At 45.7% G+C, this 20323-nt stretch overlaps 1 protein-coding gene across 2 annotated transcripts in view; it reads right to left on the reverse strand.

Moving 5' to 3' along the window:
- Nucleotides 1–20323, reverse strand: part of PRKAR1B (protein kinase cAMP-dependent type I regulatory subunit beta) — a 561069-nt gene that overhangs the window by 448048 nt on the left and 92698 nt on the right. The window contains exon 1 of one of the 2 annotated variants that reach the window (XM_078664906.1): nucleotides 8895–9036. The exons of the other annotated variant lie outside the window; for it this stretch is intronic. Within the exon in view, the coding sequence (XP_078521032.1) occupies nucleotides 8895–8906 (12 nt within the window). The 5' untranslated portion in view covers nucleotides 8907–9036. Of the gene's footprint in view, nucleotides 1–8894; nucleotides 9037–20323 lie in introns of those variants that run through there. 2 annotated transcript variants of the gene reach the window in all.

Genomic DNA, 20323 nt, shown 5'->3' on the forward strand with positions numbered 1-20323 from the left:
GGTGGGGTGCTGAGTAAGGAAACTCAGGTCCCCAGGTGTGGGACGGTGGTGGCGGGCAATTTTCCTGTTTACAGGAGCCCCTGTACTGGGCTTGGACCAGGTTCCCTATTGGACATACGTCAGTGCTTCATTAAAAGGGAGAAAGGGTTCTGAAGAGGAAGCTCCAGGCTAGAGCACTTCGGTCAACATGGTATCCTTGACTGACACCGAGGGTAACACAAGATCCAGGACCTCAGCTGCCCTCTTCACCACCATGGAATAAGACGCTCTGTCCTCCATAGCCACGGTATGTGGGGAAAGCATACCAGTGTCTGGGGATGAGTTTAGACCACTGGCATCCCTGTGTTCTTCACAGCAGTCCATATCACTGGTATACTATAAAGGGTCCAGTGATCGCCCACTCTCTTCCCATCCCTAGGCCTTCAGAAAATGTCTCAGGCTCAGCCCTAGCACATAGGGGTCCTGTCAGCGCCGGCAAAGGTTGACGCTGCTCCATGTTGTCGGTATGAGAATGGGGCTGACACTGCCGGCGTTGGGAGAATCGGCTTAGGGGAAGGACATGGTGGCATGACTGGTGCCTTGCCGGATCCATGACCCAATCCATTGTCCCCGCCTCTGACCCCACGGGGCCGAAAAGCGTGCCGGAGATGTTGGGACACTCAAATGCTCAGCGCATGGCCTCGTAAAATTCTTTGACTTGGGCGGGGCTCGCTCTAGCTTCTGGTAAAGGAGGGAGGCTTGGCGTTGGCCCAGGCAATGATGCCAAAGAACCTTGCTTCGAACATCGATGCTCGTTTGTCACATCGGCCAAAGGACGAGGGGGCATTGAAGTGTGCTTTGACTTCTTGTGTTTCTTGTGCTTCTTCTTTGAAAGGCCAGAGGAATGGGAAGACTTGGGGCTCCTGGAGCGGTCTGCAACTGCCCTCTTGATCAGGCCGGGATCTCTGAGTAGTCATGTGGTGTCACATAGCAGCTTTGGGGACAGCTCCCTCAAAGCCTTCGGCTCCATGGCCCAGCAGTCCGAGCAAGACTTGGAGTTGTGTTCGAGCTTAAAACACCACAGACACACGAAGTGTGGGTCTGTAACGGACATGGCACGATGACAGATGCCATGCTGTTTCAAACCTGTCTTCCTCAAAGACATCCCTCGGCACACCAGGATGAAGTATTTTCTCAAAAAAGACTCGATAAAACATTGGAAAAAGTCTGCCAAGAACCCGACAAAGGGGTAGCTCTTTCTCAGGTTCAGCACTACTTGGAGCCGAAAGAAAAGAGTGGACGTCAGCATGCCGTGGTGGCACCTATATAGGTGTCACGAACGTCACTTCCGGCACGGAAGACGCAGATGACATCACACGGAGCCAATCGATGCCACCTACTGGTGCGCAGGAGTACTGCTCGCGCAAAAATCTTCCAGATCCAGTCTGATGCCTGGGAAATTCAAAGGTAAGGTATCGGCAGCCAAATGTGTATCAGATAATGAAGTTACTGGGTGATTCAAAATGGCAAGACTGTGCGCTGAGAAGAGTGGCTGCAATTAAACAGGATTTGAGATTCAGGAAATAGCAGATTTGTCTTTTCCTGGATTCCAGCTTAAAGACTCAAAGTAGAAGGAAACTGATGCTCAAGGTGTGCCAGGGTTTATTAGGTTTTGGGAGGGTCGGCCTCAATGTAGAGCCTTGCACGACTGAAACGGGTTCTTTGTGAAAAATCATATGTATTCACCTGTTCTAGGGGTTGGAGATGTTGCTATTGACATGGGTATTCGGTCTAGGAATTGGTTCTTGGTCAGTGATGTAGCAAGTGACTCAGTAGTGATGTGAGTAATTTAGTTGAGCAGTGGTGTGAATGGCACAATAAGTGTATTTAGTGACTGTAACAAATTATTTCAGAGACTGAGATAAACAGTGTAGTTAGAGGTTGTTTGAGAAAGTGGTGTTTTAAGGGGGTGCAGTGAGTAGGCATTTTAAGAAACTGAAAAAAGTTATTTCAAGGCTCAGATAGACATTGACGTAGTTGACTGAAAGTGTAGTAGGGGTTTGGGGGCGACAGGGATTTTGAAATGCTGAAACAAGTAGTTTTAGGGGAAGGAGCGAGTGGTGTTGTAGTTGGATGAAGAAGCAATGTAATGAAGGGCTGAGGTGAGATTACTAGGATTAGTGGTGTAAGTGGCTGAGTCAAGCAATGCTGTGAGCTCGGATGTGTGGTTTTGTGAGTGGCAAAATTTACCTGTGCTCTGAGTGACTGGGGCGAAGAACAGAATAATGTGTTTCTGGGAATAGAGGCACTATGAGTGAATAGAACAAGGGTTGATGTGAGTAACAGTGTTCAATGATCTTTTGCAAACTTAGGTGATGGTATTGACTGAAGTGAGTGGTGCTGAGTGCTCAACCCACTTTCAGGTCTTAGTGGTGTTATCAGATGCATTGATATCTGGGGTTATAAGAGGCGGAGGAGTGAGTAACTGGGTTTGGTATTTACAAGGATACAGTGGAATGATTTTAGGGGCTAAGTTGAGTGGAGTTGCTGTAGGTTTAAGAGACTAGTGTTGTCAGTGACAGTGGTTGGGGACAGGAATGAGGTGTGTGGTCAGTGTAAAGGAAATTATAAATAATTAAGCCTGTCTAGACGTTTGTAATGAGGGCAGTATATAAAACAAGCATTGGTAAATGCATTCGGTTTAGCCTATATGATTACTAATAAGCTGTTGTTGTTGTAAGTTCTAGCTTGCTGAGTGTTTGTACAATATAGGTTACAGAAAGTCTCTTAAAGTGTTATGACTTGTTTATGTACAAAAAGGCAATATATTGTGTAGTTACTAGTGGTATAATGTGGGTAAGTAATAGCAAAATATTAGAAAAAAGAAATGAAAAATGGAAATAATAGAATTAATTGATGTTATAGCAATGTTAGGTGTTTAGAAGAGTTCTGACAATTTTGGGCCGAGTGCCACTGCACCTGCTGCACCATTCAAATCATGCCACTTGTGCCTGTAAGGTAACTGCAGTAATGACTGCCTGTTTATTAGGAAAATAGTGCAATAATTGGTGATTAGAGAGGTTCCTAGCGCTTTGGGCCACGGTGTCACTGCACCAGCTGTACCATAGAAATCATGACCCTAGTGCTTGCAAGGTAACTGCACTTGTGACTGCCTTTTTAGTAGTAAAATATGGCAATATGTGGTGTTTAGAGGAGTTATGACAACGTTTGGCCCCAGTGCCACTGCACCTTTCAAATCATGACCCTATTACCTGTAAGGTAACAATCATTGGTGTTTAGAGAGCTTCCTAGAGCTTTGGGCTCCGGTCTCACTGCACCATCTGCACCATTGAAATCATGACCCTAGTGCATGCAAGGTAACTGTACTTGTGACTGCCTTTTAGTAGTAAAATATAGCAATATTTGGTGTTTAGAGGAGTTATGACAACATTGGGCCCTGGTGCCACTGCACCTGCTGCTCCATTGAAATCATGACCCTGGTGCCTGTAAGCTAACTCCACTTGTGACTGCTTAGTTTAGTAGTTAAATATAGTAATATTTGGTGTTTAGAGGAATTCTGACAACGTTTGGCTCATGTGCCACTGTACCTGCAGCACCATTGAAATCATGTCCGTAGTGCCTGCTAGATAACTACACTTGTGACTGCCTGTGTAGTAGTAACATTTAGCAATATTCTGTGTTTAGTGGGACCCCTAGAGCTTTTGGCCCTGTTGCCACTGCACCTGTTGCACCATTCAAATCAAGACCCTTTTAAGTGCAAGATAACTGCAAGTGTGTCTGCCTGTATAGTAGTAAAATATAGAAATATTATGTGTTTAGATGAGTAATGACAACTGCTGGGCCCAGTGTCACTGCACCTCCTGCACCATTCAAATCATGGCCCTGTTGTCTGCAAGGTAACTGCACTTCTTACTGCCCGTTTAGTAGTAAAATATAGCAATATTAGGTGTTTAGTGGGTTGCCTAGAGCTTTTGGGCCTAGTGCTACTGCACCTGCTGCACCATTCAAACCATGGCCCTATTGTCTGCTAGATAAATGCACCTGTGACTGTCCTGTTTAGTAGTCAAATTTAGCAATATTCTGTGTTTAGTGGGGTCCCTAGATCTTCAGCCCCAGAGTCACTGCACCTGCTGCACCATTCTAATCAAGTCCCTTTTAACTGTAAGGTAACTGCCTGTTAATTAGTCAAATATAGCAATAATCGGTGTTTAATGAGATGTCTGGAGCTTTTGGTCCTGGTGCCACTGCATCTACTGCACTATTGAAATCATGACCCTAGCGCCTGCTCGATAACTGCACTTGTGACTGCCGGTAGTCAAAATATAGAAATATTTGGTGTTTAGTGAGTTATGACAACTTTTTTGCCCCGGTGCCACTGCACCACTCAAATCATGACCCTAGTGCCTGAAAGATAAACTGCATTTGTGATTGCTTGTTTAGTAGTAAAATATAGCTATATTTGGTGTTTAGTGGAGCTATGACACCTTTTGGCCCAGGTGCCACTGCGCCTGCTGCACCATTCAAATCGTGACCCTGTTGTCTGCAAGCTAACTGCACTTGTGACTGCCTGTTTAGTAGTACAATATATCAATTGTAGGTATTTAGTGAGGTGCCTAGAGCTTTTTGTCCTGGTGTCACTGCATCTCCTGCACCACTGAAATCATAACCCTGTTGTCTGCAAGGTAACTGCACTTGTGACTGCCTGTTTAGTTTTAAATGTTGGCAATAATCTGGGTTTAGTAGGGTCCTTAGAGGTTTTGGCCACTGTGCTACTGCACCTGCTGCACATTCAAATCAAGTCCATTTTAAATGCAAGGTAACTGCAATTGTGACTGCCTGTTTAGTAATCAAACATATAAATATTATGTGTTTAGAGAAGTTCTGACAACTTTTGGGCCCAGTGCTACTGAACCTGCTGCACCATTCAAATCATGACCCTGTTGTCTGCAAGGTAACTGCTGTGTGGCTGCCAGTTTAGTAGTAAAATAAAGCATAACTCTTGGATATTAACTTTATTTTTATCGTGCATATTTATTACAACATTTAGAATTTGATCATAATGACCACATCGATTTCGCTGAAAAAAATCAATCCGATAATACCTACAAAGTGCAAAGAAAGGTACTGAGGCATGAAAATGAAATGCCACAATGTTCTAAGGCTAAAGCATCTGCTTTACACAACTAAGTAATAACAAGCATTGGCATAGCCAATAGGTCTCGCCTTTAGGACCTTATAAGTATTTAGTTGTGCAGCACAATATCTTTGGTGCAACAACATCAACTGTTGCATGGATAAACACTCATAAGGTCGCAAAGGCGAGACCTATTGGCTATGCCAATGCTTGTTATCTTAGAAACATGCTGAATGAGGAGTGTTTTCGTAAAAACCCACTTGTTTAGTTTGTTACGATCTTGTCCCTTGATTTGCTTCTGCCTGCAGCACCAGGACACTCTCTGAGTAGCCATGCGCTCTAGAAGTGTGCACATTTATTAATTATTTGATGCATTCATATTTTGATTAATCAATACCACCTTGATTTTTGTTTACTTTAAGCGATTAACCTTTAATAAATCTTCATAGTTTGAAACTTAAATATTCTCTGCCTTTCTTGTGGAACCTAATGTGCTTCACATTTAATGACTGTATTAAGTGGTTGACCAGAGTCAGTTGTGAAATTGAATCCACCTGATAGGGCTTTATGGTCTTGGATCTTGCACAAAGAAAAAACGCTAACACACTCTACCATGCACATGCCATATACTTTCTTTATCGTCCTGTAGCTTCTGTGATGGGGAAGCAATGAGAGGAATGTGAGAAGCTGCTAACGTTCAAGATTTCAGCATCAGATTTGGGTTGAATTTCAGTGTCTCCCTTTGAATTAATTGTGAATTCCTGGGTATGGTTGTTTTCCCATGGTATTGGTGTAGGGAATACAGAAGGGAGCAAACATAGAGAGAGAGAGGAACGTGGTAGGAACTAACAAACGGGAGAGATTGCAACACGTAAATGGGGGAGAAACAAACGGGTGAAAAAGGAACACAAAAGAGGGATTAGCACACAAGAACATGGATGAAGACCAGAGGCAGAGAGCGCAGCATAGGGGGAAACGCACAAAAGGGAGAGGATGGAGGCTGAAGGCACGCTGAAGGGCTAGGGAGGCGAGGGAGAGAGGAGATTGAGAAATGCGAGAAACGTGTGAAGCAGGGGGCGGGGGTAGCGGATACCTTTGAAGTGAAGCTAAGCTTCACTTCAAAGGCTTGTTGGCACAGCGCACGCTGGGGGATGACTGTGGGAGGGGGGCTGGTGTCTGTGCACGCGCTTTGTATGGCAAGGCACATGTGCATTGAGCGAGCTTTCACGGGCACTGCATGGAATCGCCCGATCTCGGTAAGCTCTGTTTAAGCCCCTTTATATCTCGCTCCGCTCAATGCGCATCCGCATTGATAGGTCGCTAGACCTAAAAAGCACGCATTCCAGCATACTGTTAGAAGCTGTCTGCCTTTTCCATGAGAAGAGATCTTATCTTGACAGTGAATGGGGCTTAAACAGTGTGAACAGCTTTAGTAGAAGAATCATGAATGCAAAAGCGAATGAACACAGTAATTCAACGTTGGGAACTGATAAGAGCCCCTTTTAAGATATATTAAATACAAGAGATTTCACAAGCACAGCGCAAGAACTGTGCAGTCAAAACTTATAAAACAGGGCATCTTATCCCAAAGCCGAAATTCTAATGCCCAAAACAGAAAGCCACACTAAACTGAATTGTTTGGGGGTTCTAGACATCGTCACCTCTCTGGGATCCAAATTGAGACTAATGAAGAACATATCTTTAAAGATTATGTAGTGACTCTGCCTTGAGAAAACTGGACAATATGCACTAGAGAAGAAATCGATTTCAGCTTTTTAGTAGCAATGGTTTAGTTTTCAGGTATCCTGATTTATCAGGAATAATGGCTATTATTAGACTAAGAAAATCTTCCATACAACTTGTCTATTAAAATCCAGTAAATTCTCATAACGCTGTGCCGCTCCCAGAAACTCAAATGGCAGAAGTAGATATTTTCACAGTATAAGGCTGTGCTCCCTGGACTCTGGGGGAGGGAAAATGGGCTGTGCTCAGAGCCTCCTGGGCACAGTCAGACACCATACACGATACTGGTATGGCAGAGGTATGAGTCCAGGGGTTAATGGAAGTAGAGTGTTTGGCAACTTCTTAAATATAGCATTTAAAAAAACGAAAATATTTAATAGAAAAAAACATTTATTTCAAGTTATGAGTGACTACATAGACTACTTACTAATCAATGTAATTTTTTTTAAAGTACAGAAAAATCCCCCAAAAAAGTTAAGGTGGCATTATTGTTAGTATCTACAATATACTGCACTATGTTCTGGGTTTCAAAGTATTCATCATATTGCACCCGTTTAGAACCGCAACATCTTTTAGAAGTGTCTCAGACCAATTGGCCTCAGGTACATTCAAATTTCATGTATTTGCTCAAATTGATACTAAATGTCCCCAAGATTGTCTTCTTTTAGTCTAGATGTTTAGATATGACAATTTGAACCTCGTTGCAATACTTCTTGAACCCCACGTGAAATTATCCGACTTCCATTCAAATTCACTATGATTCTCAGTAACTCTGTGCAAAAAGGCATGGGTATGTGGTCACATCATCAAATCCGGGCACTGAAGACAATATTAATGCCCCCCACTTAAAAGGTCCAAAGACCAAGTCTATCATTCACTTTTGAACACACAAGGAGTTTGATTTTCCATATTTTGAAACTTTAAAAAATGTGTCCTAGCGACACAACAAATGTAGTAGCCTACAGAGCTAACCCGGTGTGTGCCCGAAAGAAGGAAGTCATGCCTAGTGAATTCTTTTTAGAGTGCAACCCATGAAAAACATGAAACGTTTGTCATTGATTTGCAGAAAAATGTGTTGGCAGCTGTGACCATCCCATCTGACTTTGATTAATCATCAGTGGCACGACTGATGCATTCAATACACACGGATGTATTGAAAAGAATCCTCTGGTTTCTGTCACAGGAGCAATGTTTCAAACATCAGCTTTAACACATTGCCCACATAACATAATTAACTTGTAAATGACAATCCGCTGGCTGCTGTGTGTATCACTGATGTATTGTGCCTCCAAGGTAGTTGTGATAATCCATCCATGTGGTTATGCCCCAGCTTTGCACAATGACTCAAGAAACACAAGTCTGTATTTCCTTGGTACACAAACAGAGCTTTTAACGAATGCATGCTTTTTCCCCCTCAGTTTTATTTTCAAAGCTGCAAGTGTTGAACTTGAAGCCCCAAAAAGGACAACCAGCATAGAGGTAGGCTTAGGGAAAATTCACAACATTCAGCAAAACAATAGCTGTGATCGCATCGATCTTGTGAAATATGAATCAGCCAAGATCACAATGGGTAAATCTTTCTGCAATGGATAGCAGAAATACCAAATATCTGTCAGTTCATAACATTTGGAAATATGCTAGCTGGCAATTTAGAAATCCATTCTCTTAATCTCAGCATACAAGCAAATCAACATATTAGCTCTGGTTCCAAGCCACAAAGTGCCCCGTGCAGTTATTTAAAAGTGACATTGGAAATACAACCTGCAGTTCTGATGGAATGCACAGAAACAGTGTTAGTTAATAGTTATCACTCACTTTCACGCTACACAAATTTCAACAAATACCAAAAAACACATCGCATACAAAACTTTTCTGCAGAATGGATCTCCCATGCCCGTTCCTTTACAGTGCACAGTAATCAAGAGAGCATAACTCCGAGTTTAAACACCAATATAAAACCTAAACCAAAGTTTCAAAATATGTTTACAATAAAAAGACAAAAAAAGGTAAAAGTTACCATATGATTCATTTAACAATCAGGTCTCTTCAGTATAAATCCTCTAAGTGAACAGATGAATGCTGAAGTAGCTTTTCACAAACTGCCGTTTGTAGCCTAGGTGAGACTTCCATTACTGGACTCAAAATAATTCCTTAAACAAACGGAAGATCCGGGGTTATGTTTTTAAAAAAGCCGCTGTTATGTCCTTCCACCCAGAAGTGCTCCCGAAAAATGTGTACACGGAACGAACGTCTCTTACCAGATTAGTTTTTCAAACATTTATAATTAGATAGAGCCTGCTATGAATTCTGGTTCAGAACTCGCATCCAAGTAAACACCTCACCATTCTTCTGTTGTCATGACAACAAGCCATCTCACTCTGCACGCGAAAGCAACAGACAAATTCACAAAGGCACAAAATCATGCTTTTAAACATGTAAAAGGGCCGTGTGTTGGATGCAGACTGCCAGGGTGCCTATACACCAGCCAGAATAGGGATACGGCAGGTGTTACCTTGGCACAAGGCACAGTTGAGCGCGCCCAGCCAATGAAATCTGTTCATTTGGCTGACAAATTGGTAGTCTGAAAGGATATTTTATACATCTGATTCACTGCACAAACGAATCGAAAAAAAACGATAGAGCTATTTGACAAGGAACGTGGTGTTTCATTGCTGTCCCTTTGTACATGTTCTGTGGGGGCAACCAGCACCTGAGCTATGAAATAAGCCCAGTCTGAAGTGGATGACCATTAAATCAAGCAGTGAAGGATGACGTGGCGGATTATGGAGGGCTGGAGGCGTTGTGTTTAAAACACAATAGCAAGCACATTTTATTTACCGTACAATATAGTCAATCTATATTGCATCAGGCTGTAGTTCAACCATTTACAACCCATAAAGGATAAATAACATTCAAAACAATAGTGTTTTGTTAGCTTAAAAAATAACAACCTCTGAATATGTAAGTTAATTAGCTAGAAGTTAGTTGTACTATTTAACATTATTTATGCTAAGTCATACTATGTGATTGGCAGACTATTAACAACCTGCTGACATGGATTGTCTAAATTTGAAAGTATAATTGAATTCCACAGTGTCTGAAACAAAAGCCTCATTGGGCAAAAAACAGCAAAAGTGTTTCTTGGTGAAAGTGTAAGATACGTTGCAATACGAGTTCCTTCATGTTCTTCCAGCCTGACTATAATATATATTCAATTACGTGCAACTTTCTCCTCAGCATCTTTTCAAGACCTGTCACCATATATGTTGACCTAACCTGGAAACTGTCGGTGCATGATGTTAATCTTAAGTGAGCTGCCAAATGTAGGCTTCCTTGATTTGAGTGCCTCAGGTAAAGCGATGACAAATTGCATCTGGGCATCAACTATAGAACTCACACTGTGAATGGTGTTCATGATCAACCAATCAGCTATGCAGAAGTGAGTGAAGCAACCTCGTCTTAAATAGATGAGATCACGTTAGTGAGTTTCATCAACAAATGTCCAAATATCTATCGCCAACAAACCTCAGATTGCAACACTAGTACAATGGGAGTGATCTGGACTTGTCAGGTCAGTGACGGTCTTTGCCTCCACCTCGCTAGGTGGAGGAACACCGACTATAACTAAAGACCTCGCCTGCAAGGCCATGATCTCTATATCTAAAGTGCATCATGACAATTTGGAGGATGCACCGTAGGTACAACTGATTGCCGAAGGGACGCCAAGTGTTTTCTGGATCGCTCATCATGTTTTTTATTGTTTTGCTCAAACCAACTGGCAAAGTGGGAGTTGTTGGAAAAAACAAAAAAACACAATGGCCCTGCTTGAAGAGGTGAATTTCTTCTGGACAGCAGAACCCCGCAAGGTGGGGTTGGTAGTGGTGTCTACCATGTAGTCCTATGGCTGTCGAGCCACCGGGTTGAGGTGTGGCAGCTCTGCCACGTAATGCCAGAGCTCAGGCGGGCAACTAGAGCAAAATTTCGGGGGGGGCTGAAAAATATTTCGGGGGGGGCTAATTCTTCGAACCATAGACAGAGTGACTGAAAGAAGGGGTTAAAACACAACAAAAGCCTAATTTACAAGTAAATGGTCTTTTAAAGACCTGTTAAGTACTCGGGTGCGGCTGCAATTAGATCGTCGCCAGCCCGCAAAGCTGTGCAGGCCGGGCTGACACACGCGACGGCGGGGCTGAAGCCCCGTGAGCCCAATGGGTGTTGCGCGCCTGCCAGAGCTCCTACTCCACCAAACTCTAAATCACCCTCAATGTTTGTACAATACACTACATAATTTGGCAAGAGGGAAAGCCAGAATCAATCCTCTATGTCAAAAATGTAACAAATCTGATGCCAGTCGTGGTCATATACTTCACATGTCCCTACAATTTTTCCTTCTCGTGCAGAGCAACTGCTGGAAAATGTAATGCCCCCACGTACAATTGTGGGGCATACTTTATAATCGGGCTTCCCACACGTAGGACCCTGTGTGAGTTCCAGGTGGCCTCTACCACTGAATGTGGAAGCAAGGGTCTTTTTTGCAGCCAGAGTATTAACATTTTACAAAAAAAGGGGACTATTAAAACATCCTAGAACTCTCCACAAAACTGCTTTATTATTGGATGTTTTGGTTGGATTTAAATGTACGAATTAATTTAATAGTATGAACGATGGTTCTTATTCCCTTGTCAACCATTTCGTTTTGCCTACCAATTTATGCCCTATCGGTCGACACCCATCTTCAGGATGAAAAACTCTCCGGCTAATGTCTTTATTGTTACATTACCCTTTGTATCACACTACTATGCTCTGTATTCCTGCATGCAGTGTCCACAGTGAATAAGGAAAATGCTACTTACCCAGTATGCATCTTTTCTTGGCATATAAAGCTGTAGATTCATATGCGTTAGCATAGATCGCCATCTGGTGTTGGGCCCGGATGTTTGTACTTTGTTTTTCTTTGGACAAGTCTTTGTAGTCACGAGGTAGGTGACTCCTCCCTTTTCTGATACTGCGCATGGGCATCAACTTTTTTCGTTCGAGACATATGAGCTATAGATAATATGCGTTAGCATAGACTATACAGCAGTTGTCTTCCCAGCGGTGGCTAACCTGTATCTGTTGCAATGGTTTGAAATAGTGTTCTTAAAACTGCCTGGCCCATTCTAGCTTGTTGTTTTGCTAACACATCTAGACAATGTCGCAGCCTTGCAGATGTCATCTAAGGGTATGTTACCTAAAAATGCCATAGAAGCCCCTAGTTTGCGTGTAGATTGCACTCCAGGGGCAATTGTTAAGGTGCGTTTAGCTTTGAGGTAGCATATTTGGATGCACTTAACTATCCACCATACAATACCTGCTTTTGAAATGGGATTGCCTTTATGTGGTGGGGAAAAAGCAACAAAGAGTTGTTTAGTTTTCCTAAAAGATTTGGTTCTTTCAATGTAATAAAGTATTGCTCTTTTCACATCTAACGTGTGAAGAGCACATTCTGCTACTGAGTCTGGTTGAGGAAAAACCACGGGTAACTCAACAGACTGGTTGAGGTGAAAGGCAGAAACAACTTTGGGTAAACATTTTGGGTTAATCCTAAGAACCACTTTATTGTGGTGAATTTGTAAAAATGGTTCTTGTATGGTTAGTGCCAGGAGCGCACCAACTCTTCAAAGAGATGTGATGGCTATAAGGAAGGCTACTTTCCAAGTCAGAAACTGTAGTTCACATTTGTGCAAAGGCTCAAGTGGCGGGCCCATGAGTCTTGTAAGGACTTTGTTAAGATTCCATACAGGAGAAGGTGGAAGTCTAGGAGGAATGATTCTTTTGAGTCCTTCCACAAAGGCTTTGATAGCGGGTACCTGAAACAAAGACAAGTGTTGTCTGTTTTGTAGGTAAGCCGCTATTGTGGCAAGATGTAAAAGTATAGACGTATATGCTAAGTTAACACATTGTAAGTGTAACAGATAGCAAATTATGTTTTGAGTAGAAGCATCTAACGGATTGATTTTATTGTTAGTACAATAAATTACAAATCGTTTCCATTTAGCTGCATAGCATGCTCTTGTGGTAGGGCGTCTAGCCTCTTTAATGACGTCCATGCAGTCTGGCGGGAGATGAAGGTAGCCAAACTCTATGAATTCAGGTACCAGATTCAAAGGTTGAGTTGGCTGGGATCTGGATGTCTTATCTCTTCATGGTTCTGAGTGAGAAGCTCGGGGGAGAGGTGTAACTTTTGATGAGGAACTACTACTAGTTCCAACAGGGTTGTGTACCATCATTGTCGAGCCCATGTGGGAGCAACTAGGATCCTTGTGAAGGAATGTTGCTGGAGCTTCAGAACCACTAATGGAATTAGCGTAAGAGGTGGAAAAGCGTAAGCAAATTCCCCTGACCAATTCATCCATAGTGCATTGTCTTTGGACAATGGGTGTGGATACCTGGACGCGAAGTTTGGGCATTTTGCGTTGGGGTGTGTGGCGAGCAAATCTATTTCTGGGTAGCCCCACATCTGGAAGAATGGGAGGAGGTAGTTCCTATTTGTGGATCTGTTGTCTTTGCCGACTGAGCAGATCTCCAATCTGATTGTTTACTCCTGGGAGATGTTCTGCAAGGAGATATATCTTTTGAGGTATGGCCCATTTCCATATGCTTTGAGCTAGGCGTGAACGCTGTAAAGTGTGTGTGTCCCCTTGTTTTTGTATGTAGCACATTGCCGTCATATTGTCTGTACGGACTAGGACAGCCTTGCCTACTATCCTTGCCTACTATGTGTAGTTGAACAGCTTTCAATGCCAGAAAGATTGCTAGCAGCTCCAGATGGTTTATGTGGAGTTGTTTTTGCTGTAGTGTCCATATGCCCGGAATGGTATGTTGTTGAAGATGAGCTCCTCAACCAGTGAGGGATGGGTCTACTGTGAGTACTATCTGTGGAACCGGGTTGAGGAATGGTCGCCCTTTGGAAAGGTATTGTGTGTTCCACCACTGCAGAGAACGATGAGTGCAGCCGTCCACCAACACCAGATCGGTTAACTGACCTTGAGCCTGGTTCCACTGATGAGCTAAGCATTCTTGTAGGGAACGCATGTGGAGTCTTGCGTAAGGAACAATTACAATGCAAGACGCCATCATTAAGATCAACTGCATAAACACTTGTGCTGGTAGTGAGTGTTGCGGTTGAAACTGTGATATTAGTGTCTGCATGTTGCATGGTCTGACTAGGGTGGGGTACGCTAGAGCTTTGCAAGTGTCTATTGTGGTTCCTAGGTACGCTTGCGTATTGGAGGGTTGAAGATGAGACTTGGTGAGGTTGACAGTGAATCCCAAGTCGTGAAGCAGCTGAAATGTTTTGTAAGTGTGATGTATGCAGCTTTGTTGCGACTTGGCTTTTATTAGCCAGGCGTCTAAGTAAGGAAAGGCGTGAATGTGTTGTCTTCTTAAATGAGCTGCGACTACTGCTAGGCACTTGGTGAAGACTCTTGGTGCTGTAGATGCCCTGAATGGAAGGACTTTGAATTGGTAATGTTGTCAGTGTACCGCGAACCTGAGATATTTCCTGTGAACTGGGTGAATGGGAATGTGGAAGTAGGCGTCCTTTAAATCTAGGGTTTAAAGAAAGTTGCCTTGCTGAAGTAATAGGAGCACCTACTGAAGGGTGATCATGTGGAAGAGGTCCGATTGAATATACAGGCTCAGTTGTCTTCGGTCCAATATGGGCCTGAGGGAGCCATCCTTTTTTGGAATTAAAAGGTATAGGGAGTTGTTAGACCTGTCTGACTTTTTGGCGAAGTCCCTCCTAATTTTTATTTATTTTGTCCCCTTTTTGCCCCTCATACCCTTATTAATTTTTGTGTCTACTGGATTTTTATAGGTGTTGGCCAGGGGGATAGGTGTTCCCTCTCCCCCTCATAGTTTTTTACCTCAGGTCCAGAGGCCTGTTCTGACAGGAAAGTTGGCACCACCTAAAATGGTGGCCACCAACTGCCCCAACTGTCACCAACAGAACCTGGCTATAGACCAACATAGGGCATTCCAGAACCTTCTGGTCCATTCTGGACCACTGAAGGGCAGCCTATATAAGGCGGAATGCGGGGCAGCCATTTTGTCTACCTGTGAGAGTCAGCTGGAGGACAGGCTATCCTGGCAGGTGGGAGGAGACTAGTGTAAGGGTTGAACTTCTAGACTGGGAAGCAGCCTATTAATTCCACTTCTCTATTCCTCCTGTGGGTTCCTCGTCCTGTCCCCGCTGGGAAAGTTGAGGGAGACCCTGGGCGCCTGACTGACCCCTAACTTCCAAATAGTAGGGTGTAGGTAGGGTAAGGAGACTGCAGCGCAGTGGAGCGCAGTCCTCTGCCCAGCATTGGAAACTGAACTGGAAGGGTTCCTAGTAACTGTCTAGGGAAGAGGGCTGGGGTCCTAGTGAGGAGAAAGCACCCTGAAGCTTCATTCTGTGGAACCCCTTTGATTCCCCCCTTTTCCTGTTAGAAACAAGAAGATAACTGTTGTCCTGGGTGGCACTGGGCACCTCTTACCTGGGTCAGAACTGGCAAGGAGCCGACCCTGTGTTGATGAATCAGTGGTTGAAGCCTGGTGGAAGATTCCCTCGAGCCTGGGCAACCTTGTGAGGCCAGCACCGAAAACGGGACCCCGGGGGCACCTGTCGCGCTTTGTGTGGATCCGGAGATAAGTGGGAGCGCAGTGCTCCATCCCGGCGCCAGCGCGCTAATTCCCCCGTGAAATTGTCGAACTGTGGTGAGAGAAGGGGCCGAGGATTGAACAGGCCCGGAGCGGAGACGCTTTTCCCCCGCGCATGCGCAGTGGAGGCCGGGGCAGTGGAAATCGACGACGTCACTTTCGGGTGAGGAGCGCTGTGAGGAGGCGGCTTCGGCGAGTGCTCGTGTGTGAGCTGCGCGCCGAGGGACAGATCCGGGTGTGAGGAGCGAGGAGCGCATTGCGCATGTCCCCGCGATCAGCGCGTTCCCGGCCAGAAAGAGTGAGGCTTCATTTTTTTTCCCCCCCCTTCGCTCAGGCGCTTCAGAAAGGAGCCAGCGCGAGCGGAAAGGGGGCCTTCCTGAGGGCGCTTCACCAACTCTCTGCCCTAGTATCCAGGAAGCGAGGGCGCTTCACTATTCCCCCGCCCCAGCACTAAAAAGGCAGCTGGCTCGGCAGGAGGGACCTCGAAGGAGCCCGTAACTGACAGTAAGGAGGTTATCTGGAGGGGGAAGGTGGCGCTAGAGCCTGTGATCACCTGGTAACCCAGTAATGGTTGTTGCTCCTCGCAGTTACTGCAATTCATAACGTGGTGGGTAACCTGAGAAAACCCTCTTTGACTGTGAGCTAAAAGGAGACAATTACTGGTACTGTGTAAAGCAAGTCTAGTGTACTCCATAGAATTCCTTTCCCCCTACAAGGGCATAATTAAATGCTGGTTTAAGTGGGCTAACCCAATGGCCTTCATTTGAGTAATAAGATTATCTAAATGTCTCTAATGTAGATGGGAGTGTTGCTCTGCTTGGATTTAGAAGTTGTTTGTGCCAAAACTTAAAGTAAAGCTGTGTTTGGAAATAATATAAAGTAAGCTGGGTACAGACATTACTTGATTGAATTATAAAAGAGTAAGATTTATTTGCCAAATGTCCAGATGATTTATCTGTTTTACAAATGTTGGTCGCTCTTCTGTTTTAGACTTGAATAAGTATTCCTGCTATAATCCAACCAACCTGAATGTATTAAGGGATAATCTGCCAATAATTTGAAAAGCATAATTGTTGACCCTGAAAGTGATTTAAACTGTTTCTGAGCTAATTACATGTGAGATACTTAAATTTGACAACAGAGAGCATATTATTTTTATATAAAGCAACACGTATTTTCATATAATTTTGGTGTAGTGTTTTCTTTTTGAGTGCTATTGCGTGAAGTTACTTTTGGGTGGTCTGTAACCTTTACACTGTGCCTCTAGATGTTAGTCTTGCCCTAGGCCAGGCTACCTAATTCCAACATATTGGTGCCTAGCGGTGGGATTGCGGACTTGGTTGCAGCTACTTACTAGTAATTTGACGTAATACACCTAACCTACACCAGGAGTTTTCTCCTTGCGGCCCTCCCAATTAGTCCTTTTGTTTTTTCTAAATTTATTCCTGGTGGTGGGTGGAGTTGGTTTTAGGTTACCCTTACCCCTCTGAAATTTCTGGTGTGTATCCAGGTTTGCCAGACTCACAATGGAGTTTGCAGTGGAAAACCTGGAAGTCTATTCCGTGCCCCAATTGAGAATGTTCTGCCAACAAATGGGGGTCTTTTTCAAACAGGGTGCCAGGAAGGGGGAGCTCCAGACTAGCCTTAGGGCCTGGGTGGAGGCACACCAAGAGACAAAGGAGGAGGATGAAGAGGTTGACCAGGACATGCTGGGGGAGGTAGAAGAGTTATTCCGCGATAAGGGGGAAAACTTACTCACCAAACCAATGTCCTATTCCAGTAAGGGCAGTAGCATCTCTGGGAGAAGCCTAACAGAAGCCGAGCTCACCGATAGGAGAGAGAAAAGACAGCTAAAGTGGGAGATGGCTAAGTTGGAGCAGGAGAAAGAGGAGAGGAGGATGGTCCACGAGTTTAGACTGAAGGAACTGGAGCTCCAAAGTCTGCGACGGGGGTCCTCTCCTGTTAGGAATGGTGGCAGCGAACCAAAAGAGTCAGCCAGGGAGACCAAACCCTATATCCCAAAGGACCTGATAGCGAGTTTCAGTCAGGGGGATGATGTAGCTAAGTGGCTGGCCGCTTATGAGGTTTCTTTGAAGGTTCATGGAGTGCAGGAGAAGCACTGGGGGGGTAGTTTGTACAAGTACATGCCTCTTGCTGGTCGGGACACCTTGCTGGCCCTGGATCCAGAGGAACAGACAAACTACCCCACCATGAAGTTGGCGTTATTGAGGAAGTTCGGGCTCACCCCAGAGAGGTACCGACAGAAGTTTAGGGGGAGTCACAAGATGGGCACTCAGAACTGGGTGGACTTCCTTGATTATGCCAGAAAGGCCTTAGAGGGTTGGGTCAAGGGCAGTGAGGTAAAGGATTATGAGGGGCTGTACAATCTATTTTTGAAAGAACACCTCCTCGAGAAATGTTTTCCCGAGCTGCGCCAACACCTGGTAGACAGCAAGCTGACCAATCCCCGGAAGCTTGCAGAGGAGGCGGACATCTGGACAAGTACTCGGGTGTCCTCCAAGGGGACTGGAGGGGAATCTCAAAAAGCCGGACAGGGCGCCCCCCAGAAGAAGGAAGGGGGGGAGAAAAAGAAAGAGTTCTCTAAAGGTCCCCAAAATAACTTCCAAGGGAAGGGAGCAGGTTTCACCCCTAGGGCAAACCCGCCCCGGAACCCTTATCCTGGCCAAAGCCAGCAGCCCAGGGTTCCCCACTGTTTTGAATGCGGTGGCGTTGGACATTATAAGGGAGATGTCAGATGCCCAAAGAGACCACCCCCTCCCACCGGAGGAAAGTCACCGGGAGTAGCTAGTGTAGCGCTCGGGGAGGAGTTGCCCTTAGATAAGGGGGGTGAGTGGGCGGGTGTCACCTTAGTGTCCCTGGGAGAGCGGGAGATGGTGCCAAAGATCCAGGTGCCCCCAAATACTACAAAGTATGGGCAATGGGTTACCATCAATGGCCAGAGAGGGGAGGCTCTGAGGGATACAGGAGCCAGCATGACTATGGTGAGAAGTCAGCTGGTGTCCCCAGAGCAGGTTGTTCCTAATGTACTCCACCCCGCCGCGATGGCTGACGGCAGAATGGGCCACTATCCAGTGGCTGAGGTTCCCTTTGAGTGGGAGGGGGTTGCAGGTTCACTTCGAGTTGCCGTAAGCCCTGCCGTGCCAGTCGATTGTCTGTTGGGGAATGACATGGAACACAACACTTGGAGAGAGGTGGAATACCGGACGCATTCTGCGATGCTGGGTACACCTAACTGGGCCTGTGTCAGCACAAGGTCTGCGACTGCCCGGAGAGGGAGTTCGCCTGGGTTGGAGCCTGGAACAATGGCCCAACCCGCTGCTAAAAAGGGTCAGAAACGGAGACAGGGACAGCCTGCTCCTGCTTCCACGCCCCATGTGACAGATCGGCCACCTGCAGTGGTAGGCCAGGAGTCCGTGGAGGGGGAAGTAGACTCTCTGGAGGATTTGCCCATCCCTGCTGAATGGCATGTGGAGGGAGGCCCTACCAGAGAGGAATTCTGTAGGGGGCAAAGGGAGTGCCCTACCCTTGAGGGACTGAGGCGTCAGGCTGAAGCCCAGGCAGCAGGTGATGCTACGGGACACCACCATATTTACTGGGAGGATGGCCTCCTCTACAGTGAACCTAAGGTTCCTCTACCTGGCTCATCAAGGGCCTTGGTGGTCCCGCAGCAATACCGAGCCTTTCTGCTGGAATTGGCTCATGCGATACCACTGGCAGGACACTTAGGCCAGGACAAGACCTTTGCACGGCTTGTTCTCCACTTTTACTGGCCTCAGATGAAAGCGGCGTCCAACACATACTGTAGGACATGTGTATCCTGCCAGGCCAGTGGGAAGACAGGGGTGAAGCTAAAGGCTCCCCTGGAACCACTTCCTGTCGTTAGCACCCCCTTTGAAAGGGTGGGCATCGACATTGTAGGGCCATTGGATCCACCAACAACAGCTGGTCACAGGTTCATCCTGGTTCTGGTGGATCATGCCACACGGTACCCAGAGGCCATCCCTCTGAGGACTGTTACTGCACCTGTGGTGGCTAGGGCCCTGATGGGAATCTTTACTAGGGTAGGATTCCCAAAGGAGGTTGTGTCTGACAGGGGGACTAACTTCCTGTCTGCTTACATGCGGACTATGTGGAAGGAGTGTGGGGTGACCTACCGGTTCACCACTCCTTATCACCCCCAGTCCAATGGACTGGTTGAGAGGTTCAATAAGACCCTGAAGGGCATGATAAGAAGTCTGCCAGAGAGTTTACGGAGGAAGTGGGACATCCTCCTACCTTGCTTACTGTTCTCCTACAGAGAGGTGCCACAGAAAGGAGTGGGCTTCAGCCCATTTGAATTGTTGTATGGGCACCCAGTGCGTGGGCCTCTCAGCCTGGTGAAGGAAGGATGGGAGAAGTCTCCCAGAAAACCTCCCCAGGATGTGGTGAGCTACATGTTGGCCTTCAGAAGCCAGATGGCTAAGTTGTGGAAGCAGGCTGCTGACAACTTGGAGGCCAGTCAGGCAGTCATGAAGGAATGGTACGATCAGAATGCTCACCCGGTGGAGTTGGAGCCTGGCCAGAAAGTCTGGGTGATGGAACCTGGAGAGCTAAGTGCCCTTCAGGATCGTTGGACAGGCCCCTTTGAGGTGTTGGAGAAAAAGGGTAAGGCCACTTACTTGGTGGATCTTAAGACCCCGAGGCAGCCCCTACGGGTGCTGCATGCCAATCGCCTCAAACCCCACCATGAGAGGCCAGAGGTCA

The sequence above is a fragment of the Lissotriton helveticus genome, chromosome 10 (assembly GCF_964261635.1).
Source record: "Lissotriton helveticus chromosome 10, aLisHel1.1, whole genome shotgun sequence".
NCBI lineage: Eukaryota > Metazoa > Chordata > Amphibia > Caudata > Salamandridae > Lissotriton > Lissotriton helveticus.